Genomic DNA, 16,150 nt, shown 5'->3' on the forward strand with positions numbered 1-16,150 from the left:
TCTATCACTTTTGGTTCCGTTAATTCTGTCGACCATATATGTGCTATTCAGATGCCAAATGTCACATTGTAGCATGTTGGAGATAAAAAACAAAATGTGCCCAAAACGTGATATTATGACGTTATACGCCGTTCTGAGACATGTTTGAACTTTCTATCACTTTTGGTTCCGGTAATTCTGTCGACCATATATGTGATATTCAGATGCCAAATGACATCTTTGAGCATGTTGGAGATAAAAAACAAAAAGTGCCCAAAATGTGATATTATGACGTTATACGCCGTTCTGGGACATGTTTGAACTTTCTATCACTTTTGGTTCCGGTAATTCTGTCGACCATATATGTGATATTCAGATGCCAAATGACATCTTTGAGCATGTTGGAGATAAAAAACAAAAAGTGCCCAAAACGTGATATTATGACGTTATACGCCGTTCTGAGACATGTTTGAACTTTCTATCACTTTTGGTTCCGATAATTCTGTTGACCATATTTGTGATATTCAGGCGCCAAATGACATCTTGGAGCATGTTGGAGATAAAAAACAAATTGTGCCCAAAACGTGATATTATGACGTTATACGCCGTTCTGAGACATGTTTGAACTTTCTATCACTTTTGGTTCCGTTAATTCTGTCGACCATATATGTGCTATTCAGATGCCAAATGTCACATTGGAGCATGTTGGAGATAAAAAACAAAATGTGCCCAAAACGTGATATTATGACGTTATACGCCGTTCTGAGACATGTTTGAACTTTCTATCACTTTTGGTTCCGGTAATTCTGTCGACCATATATGTGATATTCAGATGCCAAATGACATCTTTGAGCATGTTGGAGATAAAAAACAAAAAGTGCCCAAAATGTGATATTATGACGTTATACGCCGTTCTGGGACATGTTTGAACTTTCTATCACTTTTGGTTCCGGTAATTCTGTCGACCATATATGTGATATTCAAATGCCAAATGACATCTTGGAGCATGTTGGAGATAAAAAACAAAATGTGCCCAAAACGTGATATTATGACGTTATACGCCGTTCTGAGACATGTTTGAACTTTCTATCACTTTTGGTTCCGATAATTCTGTTGACCATATTTGTGATATTCAGGCGCCAAATGACATCTTGGAGCATGTTGGAGATAAAAAACAAATTGTGCCCAAAACGTGATATTATGACGTTATACGCCGTTCTGAGACATGTTTGAACTTTCTATCACTTTTGGTTCCGGTAATTCTGTCGACCATATATGTGATATTCAAATGCCAAATGACATCTTGGAGCATGTTGGAGATAAAAAACAAAATGTGCCCAAAACGTGATATTATGACGTTATACGCCGTTCTGAGACATGTTTGAACTTTCTATCACTTTTGGTTCCGGTAATTCTGTCGACCATATATGTGATATTCAGATGCCAAATGTCACATTGGAGCATGTTGGAGATAAGAAACAAAATGTGCCCAAAATGTGATATTATGACGTTATACGCCGTTCTGAGACATGTTTGAACTTTCTATCACTTTTGGTTCCGGTAATTCTGTCGACCATATATGTGATATTCAAATGCCAAATGACATCTTGGAGCATGTTGGAGATAAAAAACAAAATGTGCCCAAAACGTGATATTATGACGTTATACGCCTTTCTGAGACATGTTTGAACTTTCTATCACTTTTGGTTCCGATAATTCTGTTGACCATATTTGTGATATTCAGGCGCCAAATGACATCTTGGAGCATGTTGGAGATAAAAAACAAATTGTGCCCAAAACGTGATATTATGACGTTATACGCCGTTCTGAGACATGTTTGAACTTTCTATCACTTTTGGTTCCGGTAATTCTGTCGACCATATATGTGATATTCAGATGCCAAATGTCACATTGGAGCATGTTGGAGATAAAAAACAAAATGTGCCCAAAACGTGATATTATGACGTTATACGCCGTTCTGAGCCATGTTTGAACTTTCTATCACTTTTGGTTCCGATAATTCTGTTGACCATATTTGTGATATTCAGACGCCAAATGACATCTTGGAGCATGTTGGAGGTAAAAAACAAAATGTGCCCAAAACGTGATATTATGACGTTATACGCCGTTCTGAGACATGTTTGAACTTTCTATCACTTTTGGTTCCGATAATTCTGTTGACCATATTTGTGATATTCAGGCGCCAAATGTCACATTGGAGCATGTTGGAGATAAAAAACAAAATGTGCCCAAAACGTTATATTATGACGTTATACGCCGTTCTGAGACATGTTAGAACTTTCTATCACTTTTGGTTCCGATAATTCTGTTGACCATATTTGTGATATTCAGGCGCCAAATGACATCTTGGAGCATGTTGGAGATAAAAAACAAAATGTGCCCAAAACGTGATATTATGACGTTTTACGCCGTTCTGAGACATGTTTGAACTTTCTATCACTTTTGGTTCCGGTAATTCTGTCGACCATATATGTGATATTCAGATTCCAAATGTCACATTGGAGCATGTTGGAGATAAAAAACAAAATGTGCCCAAAACGTTATATTATGACGTTATACGCCGTTCTGAGCCATGTTTGAACTTTCTATCACTTTTGGTTCCGATAATTCTGTTGACCATATTTGTGATATTCAGCGCCAAATGACATCTTGGAGCATGTTGGAGATAAAAAACAAAATGTGCCCAAAACGTGATATTATGACGTTATACGCCGTTCTGAGCCATGTTTGAACTTTCTATCACTTTTGGTTCCGATAATTCTGTTGACCATATTTGTGATATTCAGACGCCAAATGACATCTTGGAGCATGTTGGAGATAAAAAACAAAATGTGCCCAAAACGTTATATTATGACGTTATACTCCGTTCTGAGACATGTTAGAACTTTCTATCACTTTTGGTTCCGATAATTCTGTTGACCATATTTGTGATATTCAAACGCCAAATGACATCTTGGAGCATGTTGGAGGTAAAAAACAAAATGTGCCCAAAACGTGATATTATGACGTTATACGCCGTTCTGAGACATGTTTGAACTTTCTATCACTTTTGGTTCCGATAATTCTGTTGACCATATTTGTGATATTCAGACGCCAAATGACATCTTGGAGTATGTTGGAGATAAAAAACAAAATGTGCCCAAAACGTGATATTATGAAGTTATACGCCGTTCTGAGACATGTTTGAACTTTCTATCACTTTTGGTTCCGGTAATTCTGTCGACCATATATGTGATATTCAGATTCCAAATGTAACATTGGAGCATGTTGGAGATAAAAAACAAAATGTGCCCAAAACGTTATATCATGACGTTATACGACGTTCTGAGACATGTTAGAACTTTCTATCACTTTTGGTTCCGATAATTCTGTCGACCATATATGTGATATTCAGATTCCAAATGTCACATTGGAGCATGTTGGAGATAAAAAACAAAATGTGCCCAAAACGTTATATTATGACGTTATACGCCGTTCTGAGCCATGTTTGAACTTTCTATCACTTTTGGTTCCGATAATTCTGTTGACCATATTTGTGATATTCAGACGCCAAATGACATCTTTGAGCATGTTGGAGATAAAAAACAAAATGTGCCCAAAACGTGATATTATGACGTTATACGCCGTTCTGAGACATGTTTGAACTTTCTATCACTTTTGGTTCCGATAATTCAGTTGACCATATTTGTGATATTCAGACGCCAAATGACATCTTTGAGCATGTTGGAGATAAAAAACAAAATGTGCCCAAAACGTGATATTATGACGTTATACGCCGTTCTGAGACATGTTAGAACTTTCTATCACTTTTGGTTCCGATAATTCTGTTGACCATATTTGTGATATTCAGGCGCCAAATGACATCTTGGAGCATGTTGGAGATAAAAAACAAAATGTGCCCAAAACGTTATATTATGACGTTTTACGCCGTTCTGAGACATGCTAGAACTTTCTATCACTTTTGGTTCCGATAATTCTGTTGACCATATTTGTGATATTCAGACGCCAAATGACATCTTTGAGCATGTTGGATTATGACGTAATACGCCGTTCTGAGACATGTTTGAACTTTCTATCACTTTTGGTTCCGATAATTCTGTTGACCATATTTGTGATATTCAGCCGCCAAATGACATCTTGGAGCATGTTGGAGATAAAAAACAAAATGTGCCCAAAACGTGATATTATGAAGTTATACGCCGTTCTGAGACATGTTTGAACTTTCTATCACTTTTGGTTCCGGTAATTCTGTCGACCATATATGTGATATTCATATTCCAAATGTCACATTGGAGCATGTTGGAGATAAAAAACAAAATGTGCCCAAAACGTGATATTATGACGTTATACGCCGTTCTGAGACATATTTGAACTTTCTATCACTTTTGGTTCCGATAATTCAGTTGACCATATTTGTGATATTCAGGCGCCAAATGACATCTTTGAGCATGTTGGAGATAAAATACAAAATGTGCCCAAAACGTGATATTAAGACGTTATACGCCGTTCTGAGACATGTTTGAACTTTCTATCACTTTTGGTTCCGGTAATTCTGTCGACCATATATGTGATATTCAGATTCCAAATGACATCTTGGAGCATGTTGGAGATAAAAAACAAAATGTGCCCAAAACATTATATTATGACGTTATACGCCGTTCTGAGACATGTTTGAACTTTCTATCACTTTTGGTTCCGATAATTCTGTTGACCGTATTTGTGATATTCAGACGCCAAATGACATCTTTGAGCATGTTGGATATAAAAAACAAAATGTGCTCAAAACGTGATATTATGACGTTATACGCCGTTCTGAGACATGTTTGAACTTTCTATCACTTTTGGTTCCGGTAATTCTGTCGACCATATATGTGATATTCAGATGCCAAATGACATCTTTGAGCATGTTGGAGATAAAAAACAAAATGTGCCCAAAACGTGATATTATGACGTTATACGCCGTTCTGAGACATGTTTGAACTTTCTATCACTTTTGGTTCCGATAATTCTGTTGACCATATTTGTGATATTCAGACGCCAAATGACATCTTTGAGCATGTTGGAGATAAAAAACAAAATGTGCCCAAAACGTGATATTATGACGTTATACGCCGTTCTGAGACATGTTAGAACTTTCTATCACTTTTGGTTCGGATAATTCTGTTGACCATATTTGTGATATTCAGGCGCCAAATGACATCTTGGAGCATGTTGGAGATAAAAAACAAAATGTGCCCAAAACGTTATATTATGACGTTTTACGCCGTTCTGAGACATGTTTGAACTTTCTATCACTTTTGGTTCCGATAATTCTGTTGACCATTTTTGTGATATTCAGCCGCCAAATGACATCTTGGAGCATGTTGGAGATAAAAAACAAAATGTGCCCAAAACGTGATATTATGACGTTATACGCCGTTCTGAGACATGTTTGAACTTTCTATCACTTTTGGTTCCGGTAATTCTGTCGACCATATATGTGATATTCATATTCCAAATGTCACATTGGAGCATGTTGGAGATAAAAAACAAAATGTGCCCAAAACGTGATATTATGACGTTATACGCCGTTCTGAGACATGTTTGAACTTTCTATCACTTTTGGTTCCGATAATTCAGTTGACCATATTTGTGATATTCAGGCGCCAAATGACATCTTTGAGCATGTTGGAGATAAAATACAAAATGTGCCCAAAACGTGATATTAAGACGTTATACGCCGTTCTGAGACATGTTTGAACTTTCTATCACTTTTGGTTCCGGTAATTCTGTCGACCATATATGTGATATTCAGATTCCAAATGTCATCTTGGAGCATGTTGGAGATAAAAAACAAAATGTGCCCAAAACATTATATTATGACGTTATACGCCGTTCTGAGACATGTTTGAACTTTCTATCACTTTTGGTTCCGATAATTCTGTTGGACGTATTTGTGATATTCAGACGCCAAATGACATCTTTGAGCATGTTGGATATAAAAAACAAAATGTGCCCAAAACGTGATATTATGACGTTATACGCCGTTCTGAGACATGTTAGAACTTTCTATCACTTTTGGTTCCGATAATTCTGTTGACCATATTTGTGATATTCAGGCGCCAAATGACATCTTGGAGCATGTTGGAGATAAAAAACAAAATGTGCCCAAAACGTTATATTATGACGTTTTACGCCGTTCTGAGACATGCTAGAACTTTCTATCACTTTTGGTTCCGATAATTCTGTTGACCATATTTGTGATATTCAGACGCCAAATGACATCTTTGAGCATGTTGGATTATGACGTAATACGCCGTTCTGAGACATGTTTGAACTTTCTATCACTTTTGGTTCCGATAATTCTGTTGACCATATTTGTGATATTCAGCCGCCAAATGACATCTTGGAGCATTTGGAGATAAAAAACAAAATGTGCCCAAAACGTGATATTATGACGTTATACGCCGTTCTGAGACATGTTTGAACTTTCTATCACTTTTGGTTCCGGTAATTCTGTCGACCATATATGTGATATTCATATTCCAAATGTCACATTGGAGCATGTTGGAGATAAAAAACAAAATGTGCCCAAAACGTGATATTATGACGTTATACGCCGTTCTGAGACATGTTTGAACTTTCTATCACTTTTGGTTCCGATAATTCAGTTGACCATATTTGTGATATTCAGGCGCCAAATGACATCTTTGAGCATGTTGGAGATAAAATACAAAATGTGCCCAAAACGTGATATTAAGACGTTATACGCCGTTCTGAGACATGTTTGAACTTTCTATCACTTTTGGTTCCGGTAATTCTGTCGACCATATATGTGATATTCAGATTCCAAATGACATCTTGGAGCATGTTGGAGATAAAAAACAAAATGTGCCCAAAACATTATATTATGACGTTATACGCCGTTCTGAGACATGTTTGAACTTTCTATCACTTTTGGTTCCGATAATTCTGTTGACCGTATTTGTGATATTCAGACGCCAAATGACATCTTTGAGCATGTTGGATATAAAAAACAAAATGTGCCCAAAACGTGATATTATGACGTTATACGCCGTTCTGAGACATGTTTGAACTTTCTATCACTTTTGGTTCCGATAATTCTGTTGACCATATTTGTGATATTCAGGCGCCAAATGACATCTTGGAGCATGTTGGAGATAAAAAACAAAATGTGCCCAAAACGTGATATTATGACGTTATACGCCGTTCTGAGACATGTTTGAACTTTCTATCACTTTTGGTTCCGGTAATTCTGTCGACCATATATGTGATATTCAGATATCAAATGACATCTTGGAGCATGTTGGAGATAAAAAACAAAATGTGCCCAAAACGTGATATTATGACGTTTTACGCCGTTCTGAGACATGTTTGAACTTTCTATCACTTTTGGTTCCGGTAATTCTGTCGACCATATATGTGATATTCAGATGCCAAATGTCACATTGGAGCATGTTGGAGATAAAAAACAAAATGTGCCCAAAACGTGATATTATGACGTTATACGCCGTTCTGAGACATGTTTGAACTTTCTATCACTTTTGGTTCCGATAATTCTGTTGACCATATCTGTGATATTCAGACGCCAAATGACATCTTTGAGCATGTTGGTGATAAAAAACAAAATGTGCCCAAAACGTGATATTATGACGTTATACGCCGTTCTGAGACACGTTTGAACTTTCTATCACTTTTGGTTCCGATAATTCTGTTGACAATATTTGTGATATTCAGCCGCCAAATGACATCTTGGAGCATGTTGGAGATAAAAAACAAAATGTGCCCAAAACGTGATATTATGACGTTATACGCCGTTCTGAGACATGTTTGAACTTTCTATCACTTTTGGTTCCGGTAATTCTGTCCACCATATATGTGATATTCAGATTGCAAATGTCACATTGGAGCATGTTGGAGATAAAAAACAAAATGTGCCCAAAACGTGATATTATGACGTTATACGCCGTTCTGAGACATGTTTGAACTTTCTATCACTTTTGGTTCCGATAATTCAGTTGACCATATTTGTGATATTCAGGCGCCAAATGACATCTTTGAGCATGTTGGAGATAAAATACAAAATGTGCCCAAAACGTGATATTAAGACGTTATACGCCGTTCTGAGACATGTTTGAACTTTCTATCACTTTTGGTTCCGGTAATTCTGTCGACCATATATGTGATATTCAGATTCCAAATGACATCTTGGAGCATGTTGGAGATAAAAAACAAAATGTGCCCAAAACATTATATTATGACGTTATACGCCGTTCTGAGACATGTTTGAACTTTCTATCACTTTTGGTTCCGATAATTCTGTTGACCGTATTTGTGATATTCAGACGCCAAATGACATCTTTGAGCATGTTGGATATAAAAAACAAAATGTGCCCAAAACGTGATATTATGACGTTATACGCCGTTCTGAGACATGTTTGAACTTTCTATCACTTTTGGTTCCGGTAATTCTGTCGACCATATATGTGATATTCAGATGCCAAATGACATCTTGGAGCATGTTGGAGATAAAAAACAAAATGTGCCCAAAACGTGATATTATGACGTTATACGCCGTTCTGAGACATGTTTGAACTTTCTATCACTTTTGGTTCCGATAATTCTGTTGACCATATTTGTGATATTCAGGCGCCAAATGACATCTTGGAGCATGTTGAAGATAAAAAACAAAATGTGCCCAAAACGTGATATTATGACGTTATACGCCGTTCTGAGACATGTTTGAACTTTCTATCACTTTTGGTTCCGGTAATTCTGTCGACCATATATGTGATATTCAGATGCCAAATGTCACATTGGAGCATGTTGGAGATAAAAAACAAAATGTGCCCAAAACGTGATATTATGACGTTATACGCCGTTCTGAGACATGTTTGAACTTTCTATCACTTTTCGTTCCGATAATTCAGTTGACCGTATTTGTGATATTCAGACGCCAAATGACATCTTTGTGCATGTTGGAGATAAAAAACAAAAAGTGCCCAAAACGTGATATTATGACGTTATACGCCGTTCTGAGACATGTTTGAACTTTCTATCACTTTTGGTTCCGGTAATTCTGTCGACCATATATGTGATATTCAGATGCCAAATGACATCTTGGAGCATGTTGGAGATAAAAAACAAAATGTGCCCAAAACGTGATATTATGACGTTATACGCCGTTCTGAGACATGTTTGAACTTTCTATCACTTTTGGTTCCGGTAATTCTGTCGACCATATATGTGATATTCAGATGCCAAATGACATCTTGGAGCATGTTGGAGATAAAAAACAAAATGTGCCCAAAACGTGATATTATGACGTTTTACGCCGTTCTGAGACATGTTTGAACTTTCTATCACTTTTGGTTCCGGTAATTCTGTCGACTATATATGTGATATTCAGATGCCAAATGTCACATTGGAGCATGTTGGAGATAAAAAACAAAATGTGCCCAAAACGTGATATTATGACGTTATACGCCGTTCTGAGACATGTTTGAACTTTCTATCACTTTTGGTTCCGATAATTCTGTTGACCATATCTGTGATATTCAGACGCCAAATGACATCTTTGAGCATGTTGGTGATAAAAAACAAAATGTGCCCAAAACGTGATATTATGACGTTATACGCCGTTCTGAGACATGTTTGAACTTTCTATCACTTTTGGTTCCGATAATTCTGTTGACCATATTTGTGATATTCAGGCGCCAAATGACATCTTGGAGCATGTTGGAGATAAAAAACAAAATGTGCCCAAAACGTTATATTATGACGTTATACGCCGTTCTGAGACATGTTTGAACTTTCTATCACTTTTGGTTCCGATAATTCTGTTGACCGTATTTGTGATATTCAGACGCCAAATGACATCTTTGTGCATGTTGGAGATAAAAGCAAAAAGTGCCCAAAACGTGATATTATGACGTTATACGCCGTTCTGAGACATGTTTGAACATTCTATCACTTTTGGTTCCGGTAATTCTGTCAACCATATATGTGATATTCAGATGCCAAATGACAATCTTGGAGCATGTTGGAGATAAAAAACAAAATGTGCCCAAAACGTGATATTATGACGTTATACGCCGTTCTGAGACATGTTTGAACTTTCTATCACTATTGGTTCCGATAATTCTGTTGACCATATTTGTGATATTCAGACGCCAAATGACATCTTTGAGTATGTTGGAGATAAAAAACAAAATGTGCCCAAAACGTGATATTATGACGTTATACGCCGTTCTGAGACATGTTTGAACTTTCTATCACTTTTGGTTCCGATAATTCAGTTGACCATATTTGTGATATTCAGGCGCCAAATGACATCTTGGAGCATGTTGGAGATAAAAAACAAAATGTGCCCAAAACGTGATATTATGACGTTATACGCCGTTCTGAGACATGTTTGAACTTTCTATCACTTTTGGTTCCGGTAATTCTGTCGACCATATATGTGATATTCAGATTCCAAATGTCACATTGGAGCATGTTGGAGATAAAAAACAAAATGTGCCCAAAACATTATATTATGATGATTTTGTTCCATGTTGCAAGTGTGAAATATATAAATAAAACAAAGAAAAACTTCTTACTTGCTTAGTTTAATTAAATTTACTGTCGTACCGGTTTCGGGAACATTATCCCATCATCAGCGACAAGCTATATATTATAAAAATACAAAAAAACACACATTAAAATATTGCAGGCATATAAATATTTGAAAAACAATTTGAAAAACAAAACCATAATAACTGCAAAAACATAAATTCCTTTTCCTGGAAACTGATAAAGTCTATACGCAAAAAACTTGCTGAAGGTAATGCTATTTTTGTGAAGGCCGACAAAGGTGCCGGTGTCGTTGTAATTCAAAAAGATTTGTACCTAGAAAAAACATATGAATTCATGTCAGCGAACAATTATATTAAACTTAATGATAGTCCCTTGGAGAGAACTATTAGAAAAACAAGAGAAATAATTAATCAATGCAAAGAAACTCTGATAGAGTACACTCCTTTTCTTAAAAACTCAAACAGTAGGTTTTTCAACAGTTCATTTTTTATACATATGAACCCCGTCATCCCGAGGCTGTACTCTCTTCCCAAGCTGCACAAGGAAAACATGCCCATTCGTCCCATCACTTCATTTAATGGTTCTTCTACATACAAATTAGCAAACTTTATGCTGAATATTTTCAAGAGTATTGACTTCAAACCAAGATATTCCATTAAAAACACATTCAATTTTATAAATCTGACTAAGAATCTTAATTGCAAGAATAAACTACTTGTCTCTTTCGATGTTACCAACTTATATTCAAACGTCCCTCTAGATCTAACACTCCAATTAGCTTCAAATATATTCAAGAACTTCTTTGATAATGATACTACTATAAAACATTTGAACACTATTTTAAAACATGTTATAACTCAGAATTATTGTACTTTCAATAATGAAAACTTTATCATTAATGAAGGGCTACCTATGGGTATGCCTCTTTCTGGACTTCTTTCTGACATTTTTCTTGACCATATTGAGAATGATTTTATTGTTAATAAAAATAACCCTTTCAATAATAATATTAATGAGTGGATCCGGTATGTGGACGATATTTTTTGTGTTTGGGATGGGGATTTGTTTTCTCTTGACGGTTTTCACAAATATCTTAATTCTTTACACCCTAAACTTAAATTTACCGTAGAAATCGAACAGGACAAAACCTTAAATTTTCTAGATTTATCTGTTACACATGATCAAACGGAATTTTTAACTTACAATATATATAGAAAGCCCACAACAATATCAACTACTATTCCATATGATTCAGCTCATCCAATAGCTCACAAATTAGCTAATTTTCGTTTTCTTGTCAATAGAATTTTTAACTATCCCATTTCAAATGAGAATAAAATAAAAGAATTTAACTATATTCAAAACTTAGCCATACAGAACAATTTCCCTAAGAAGGTCCTAAATAATTTAACGAACAAAATTAAACAACAGAAAGACCCATTATTTACTAAACCTATTAACAACCAAATTTATAAACCTATTCCCTATAATCCCATTTCCTTGCAATCTAGAGGAATTTTTAAAAAATTTAATATAACCTTGGCATATTCCAACAGAAATTCCATACTGAATTTATTATCAAATTATCACTACAAAAACAATGATAAATTAAAAAGGAACGGAGTGTATTCTGTTAATTGTACTGACTGTAACGCCATCTATATTGGACAAACGGGTCGAAAATTGGAAACTCGTTTACACGAACATAAAATTAAATCACAATCTAACATAAATAAACATATAGTTGACACTGGTCATAACATTGATTTTGATAACGCTGCTCTCATTCATAATTGTCAAAAGGGTTATAGACTTGACCTTCTAGAACAGCTTGAGATACATAAGATCAAGAATAACAACGAATACTCTTTATTAAATGATCAAGTTTTTTACAATTATAAACCGCTTTTTACCTTATTTACGAAAATGAGTGATATTTTTTCCAGGGGATTTTGTATTTATCTTTGATTAATTTTTATTTAGTTTATTTTGGTTTATTTTAATATTTTGATTTATTATATAAGAATCATGCTCTTTTCTTTTCACACCCCCCCGTTTTCTTCGTTCTCCCAACAGTTGTTCAGTCGCATCTCATCTCTTCCAAGCGTAACTCGTTTCTGAGTTTTCGCTCCACCATATTATATAACGTCCGAACATTTGCAAAAAAAATTTTTAATTCATTTGTCTTATCACATATCCTAACGCTTCACGTTTGATATGTATACTTTTTTAATGTTTGTGCTTTTCCGAATTATCGTACGCTTCTTTTGACTGTAAGTTATTAAATATTTATATGCCTGCAATATTTTAATGTGTGTTTTTTTGTATTTTTATAATATATAGCTTGTCGCTGATGATGGGATAATGTTCCCGAAACCGGTACGACAGTAAATTTAATTAAACTAAGCAAGTAAGAAGTTTTTCTTTGTTTTATTTATATATTTCACACTTGCAACATGGAACAAAATCATTATTTACACGTTAACACTTCGTCATTAATCCATGGATTTAAGAAGCTGTATATTAAGCTGGGAATCACTAAAAATCACATTAATTTCATCAATAACTGTTTAAAAGAAAATTTAATTCCAAATTTTGCAAAGGTCAAATGCAATAAACTTAATAAAGATCAAAAAATGGTCATCACAAAGAAGATTTTACGAAATGAGAAGAGACGACATTTTAAGATACTAAACGACATTTATGAAAGGCTTGCCAAAACCCAAAGATCATTAAACTTTCACCTTCACCATTTGGAAATGGATTCATTAATTATGAATGCAAGGCATGAATCCGAATATATAAAGCAAGAAGATCTTAACAAGAAAAGAAGAAAATTGAAGATCCTCAAGAAAAGCCACAACACCAAACCTGCTACGACATCAGAAGAGGGTGAACAAGATCAATTTAAAAACCTTACTGGCGTTGTCTTCAGCAAGGATGAGGTAGACTTTCTCAATAAAGGTCATAAATTTGCACTTTGTTCATATACTGCTTTAAATGAAATCGCAATAGATTTTGATGTCATTATAAAAAATCATCCTGACGAAAATAATTTGAAAAATGAACTTATTCCTTTTTTAAAAAAATTTGAAAAACAAAACCATAATAACTGCAAAAACATAAATTCCTTTTCCTGGAAACTGATAAAGTCTATACGCAAAAAACTTGCTGAAGGTAATGCTATTTTTGTGAAGGCCGACAAAGGTGCCGGTGTCGTTGTAATTCAAAAAGATTTGTATCTAGAAAAAACATATGAATTCATGTCAGCGAACAATTATATTAAACTTAATGATAGTCCCTTGGAGAGAACTATTAGAAAAACAAGAGAAATAATTAATCAATGCAAAGAAACTCTGATAGAGTACACTCCTTTTCTTAAAAACTCAAACAGTAGGTTTTTCAACAGTTCATTTTTTATACATATGAACCCCGTCATCCCGAGGCTGTACTCTCTTCCCAAGCTACACAAGGAAAACATGCCCATTCGTCCCATCACTTCATTTAATGGTTCTTCTACATACAAATTAGCAAACTTTATGCTGAATATTTTCAAGAGTATTGACTTCAAACCAAGATATTCCATTAAAAACACATTCAATTTTATAAATCTGACTAAGAATCTTAATTGCAAGAATAAACTACTTGTCTCTTTCGATGTTACCAACTTATATTCAAACGTCCCTCTAGATCTAACACTCCAATTAGCTTCAAATATATTCAAGAACTTCTTTGATAATGATACTACTATAAAACATTTGAACACTATTTTAAAACATGTTATAACTCAGAATTATTGTACTTTCAATAATGAAAACTTTATCATTAATGAAGGGCTACCTATGGGTATGCCTCTTTCTGGACTTCTTTCTGACATTTTTCTTGACCATATTGAGAATGATTTTATTGTTAATAAAAATAACCCTTTCAATAATAATATTAATGAGTGGATCCGGTATGTGGACGATATTTTTTGTGTTTGGGATGGGGATTTGTTTTCTCTTGACGGTTTTCACAAATATCTTAATTCTTTACACCCTAAACTTAAATTTACCGTAGAAATCGAACAGGACAAAACCTTAAATTTTCTAGATTTATCTGTTACACATGATCAAACGGAATTTTTAACTTACAATATATATAGAAAGCCCACAACAATATCAACTACTATTCCATATGATTCAGCTCATCCAATAGCTCACAAATTAGCTAATTTTCGTTTTCTTGTCAATAGAATTTTTAACTATCCCATTTCAAATGAGAATAAAATAAAAGAATTTAACTATATTCAAAACTTAGCCATACAGAACAATTTCCCTAAGAAGGTCCTAAATAATTTAACGAACAAAATTAAACAACAGAAAGACCCATTATTTACTAAACCTATTAACAACCAAATTTATAAACCTATTCCCTATAATCCCATTTCCTTGCAATCTAGAGGAATTTTTAAAAAATTTAATATAACCTTGGCATATTCCAACAGAAATTCCATACTGAATTTATTATCAAATTATCACTACAAAAACAATGATAAATTAAAAAGGAACGGAGTGTATTCTGTTAATTGTACTGACTGTAACGCCATCTATATTGGACAAACGGGTCGAAAATTGGAAACTCGTTTACACGAACATAAAATTAAATCACAATCTAACATAAATAAACATATAGTTGACACTGGTCATACCATTGATTTTGATAACGCTGCTCTCATTCATAATTGTCAAAAGGGTTATAGACTTGACCTTCTAGAACAGCTTGAGATACATAAGATCAAGAATAACAACGAATACTCTTTATTAAATGATCAAGTTTTTTACAATTATAAACCGCTTTTTACTTATTTACGAAAATGAGTGATATTTTTTCCAGGGGATTTTGTATTTATCTTTGATTAATTTTTATTTAGTTTATTTTGGTTTATTTTAATATTTTGATTTATTATATAAGAATCATGCTCTTTTCTTTTCACACCCCCCCGTTTTCTTCGTTCTCCCAACAGTTGTTCAGTCGCATCTCATCTCTTCCAAGCGTAACTCGTTTCTGAGTTTTCGCTCCACCATATTATATAACGTCCGAACATTTGCAAAAAAAATTTTTAATTCATTTGTCTTATCACATATCCTAACGCTTCACGTTTGATATGTATACTTTTTTAATGTTTGTGCTTTTCCGAATTATCGTACGCTTCTTTTGACTGTAAGTTATTAAATATTTATATGCCTGCAATATTTTAATGTGTGTTTTTTTGTATTTTTATAATATATAGCTTGTCGCTGATGATGGGATAATGTTCCCGAAACCGGTACGACAGTAAATTTAATTAAACTAAGCAAGTAAGAAGTTTTTCTTTGTTTTATTTATTTATTATATTATGACGTTATACGCCGTTCTGAGACATGTTTGAACTTTCTATCACTTTTGGTTCCGATAATTCTGTTGACCGTATTTGTGATATTCAGACGCCAAATGACATCTTTGTGCATGTTGGAGATAAAAGCAAAAAGTGCCCAAAACGTGATATTATGACGTTATACGCCGTTCTGAGACATGTTTGAACATTCTATCA

General features: G+C 34.4%; 1 protein-coding gene across 1 annotated transcript; it reads left to right on the top strand.

Moving 5' to 3' along the window:
• Positions 1-14,420: 14,420 nt before the first annotated feature.
• LOC139432306 (uncharacterized) lies at positions 14,421-15,939 on the top strand. The gene is made up of 2 exons (XM_071200799.1): positions 14,421-15,780; positions 15,851-15,939. Exon 1 carries the CDS (start codon positions 14,421-14,423, stop codon positions 15,435-15,437), a length of 1,017 nt encoding a protein of 338 aa, XP_071056900.1. The 3' UTR covers positions 15,438-15,780; positions 15,851-15,939.
• Positions 15,940-16,150: the final 211 nt, after the last annotated feature.

Source organism: Onthophagus taurus, unplaced genomic scaffold (genome assembly GCF_036711975.1).
Source record: "Onthophagus taurus isolate NC unplaced genomic scaffold, IU_Otau_3.0 ScKx7SY_14, whole genome shotgun sequence".
NCBI classification, from domain to species: Eukaryota; Metazoa; Arthropoda; class Insecta; order Coleoptera; family Scarabaeidae; genus Onthophagus; species Onthophagus taurus.

Bases quoted from the DNA above. Each gene is read 5' to 3' on its own strand.
- LOC139432306 (XM_071200799.1), top strand. From the start codon at position 14,421: ATGGGTATGCCTCTTTCTGGACTTCTTTCTGACATTTTTCTTGACCAT.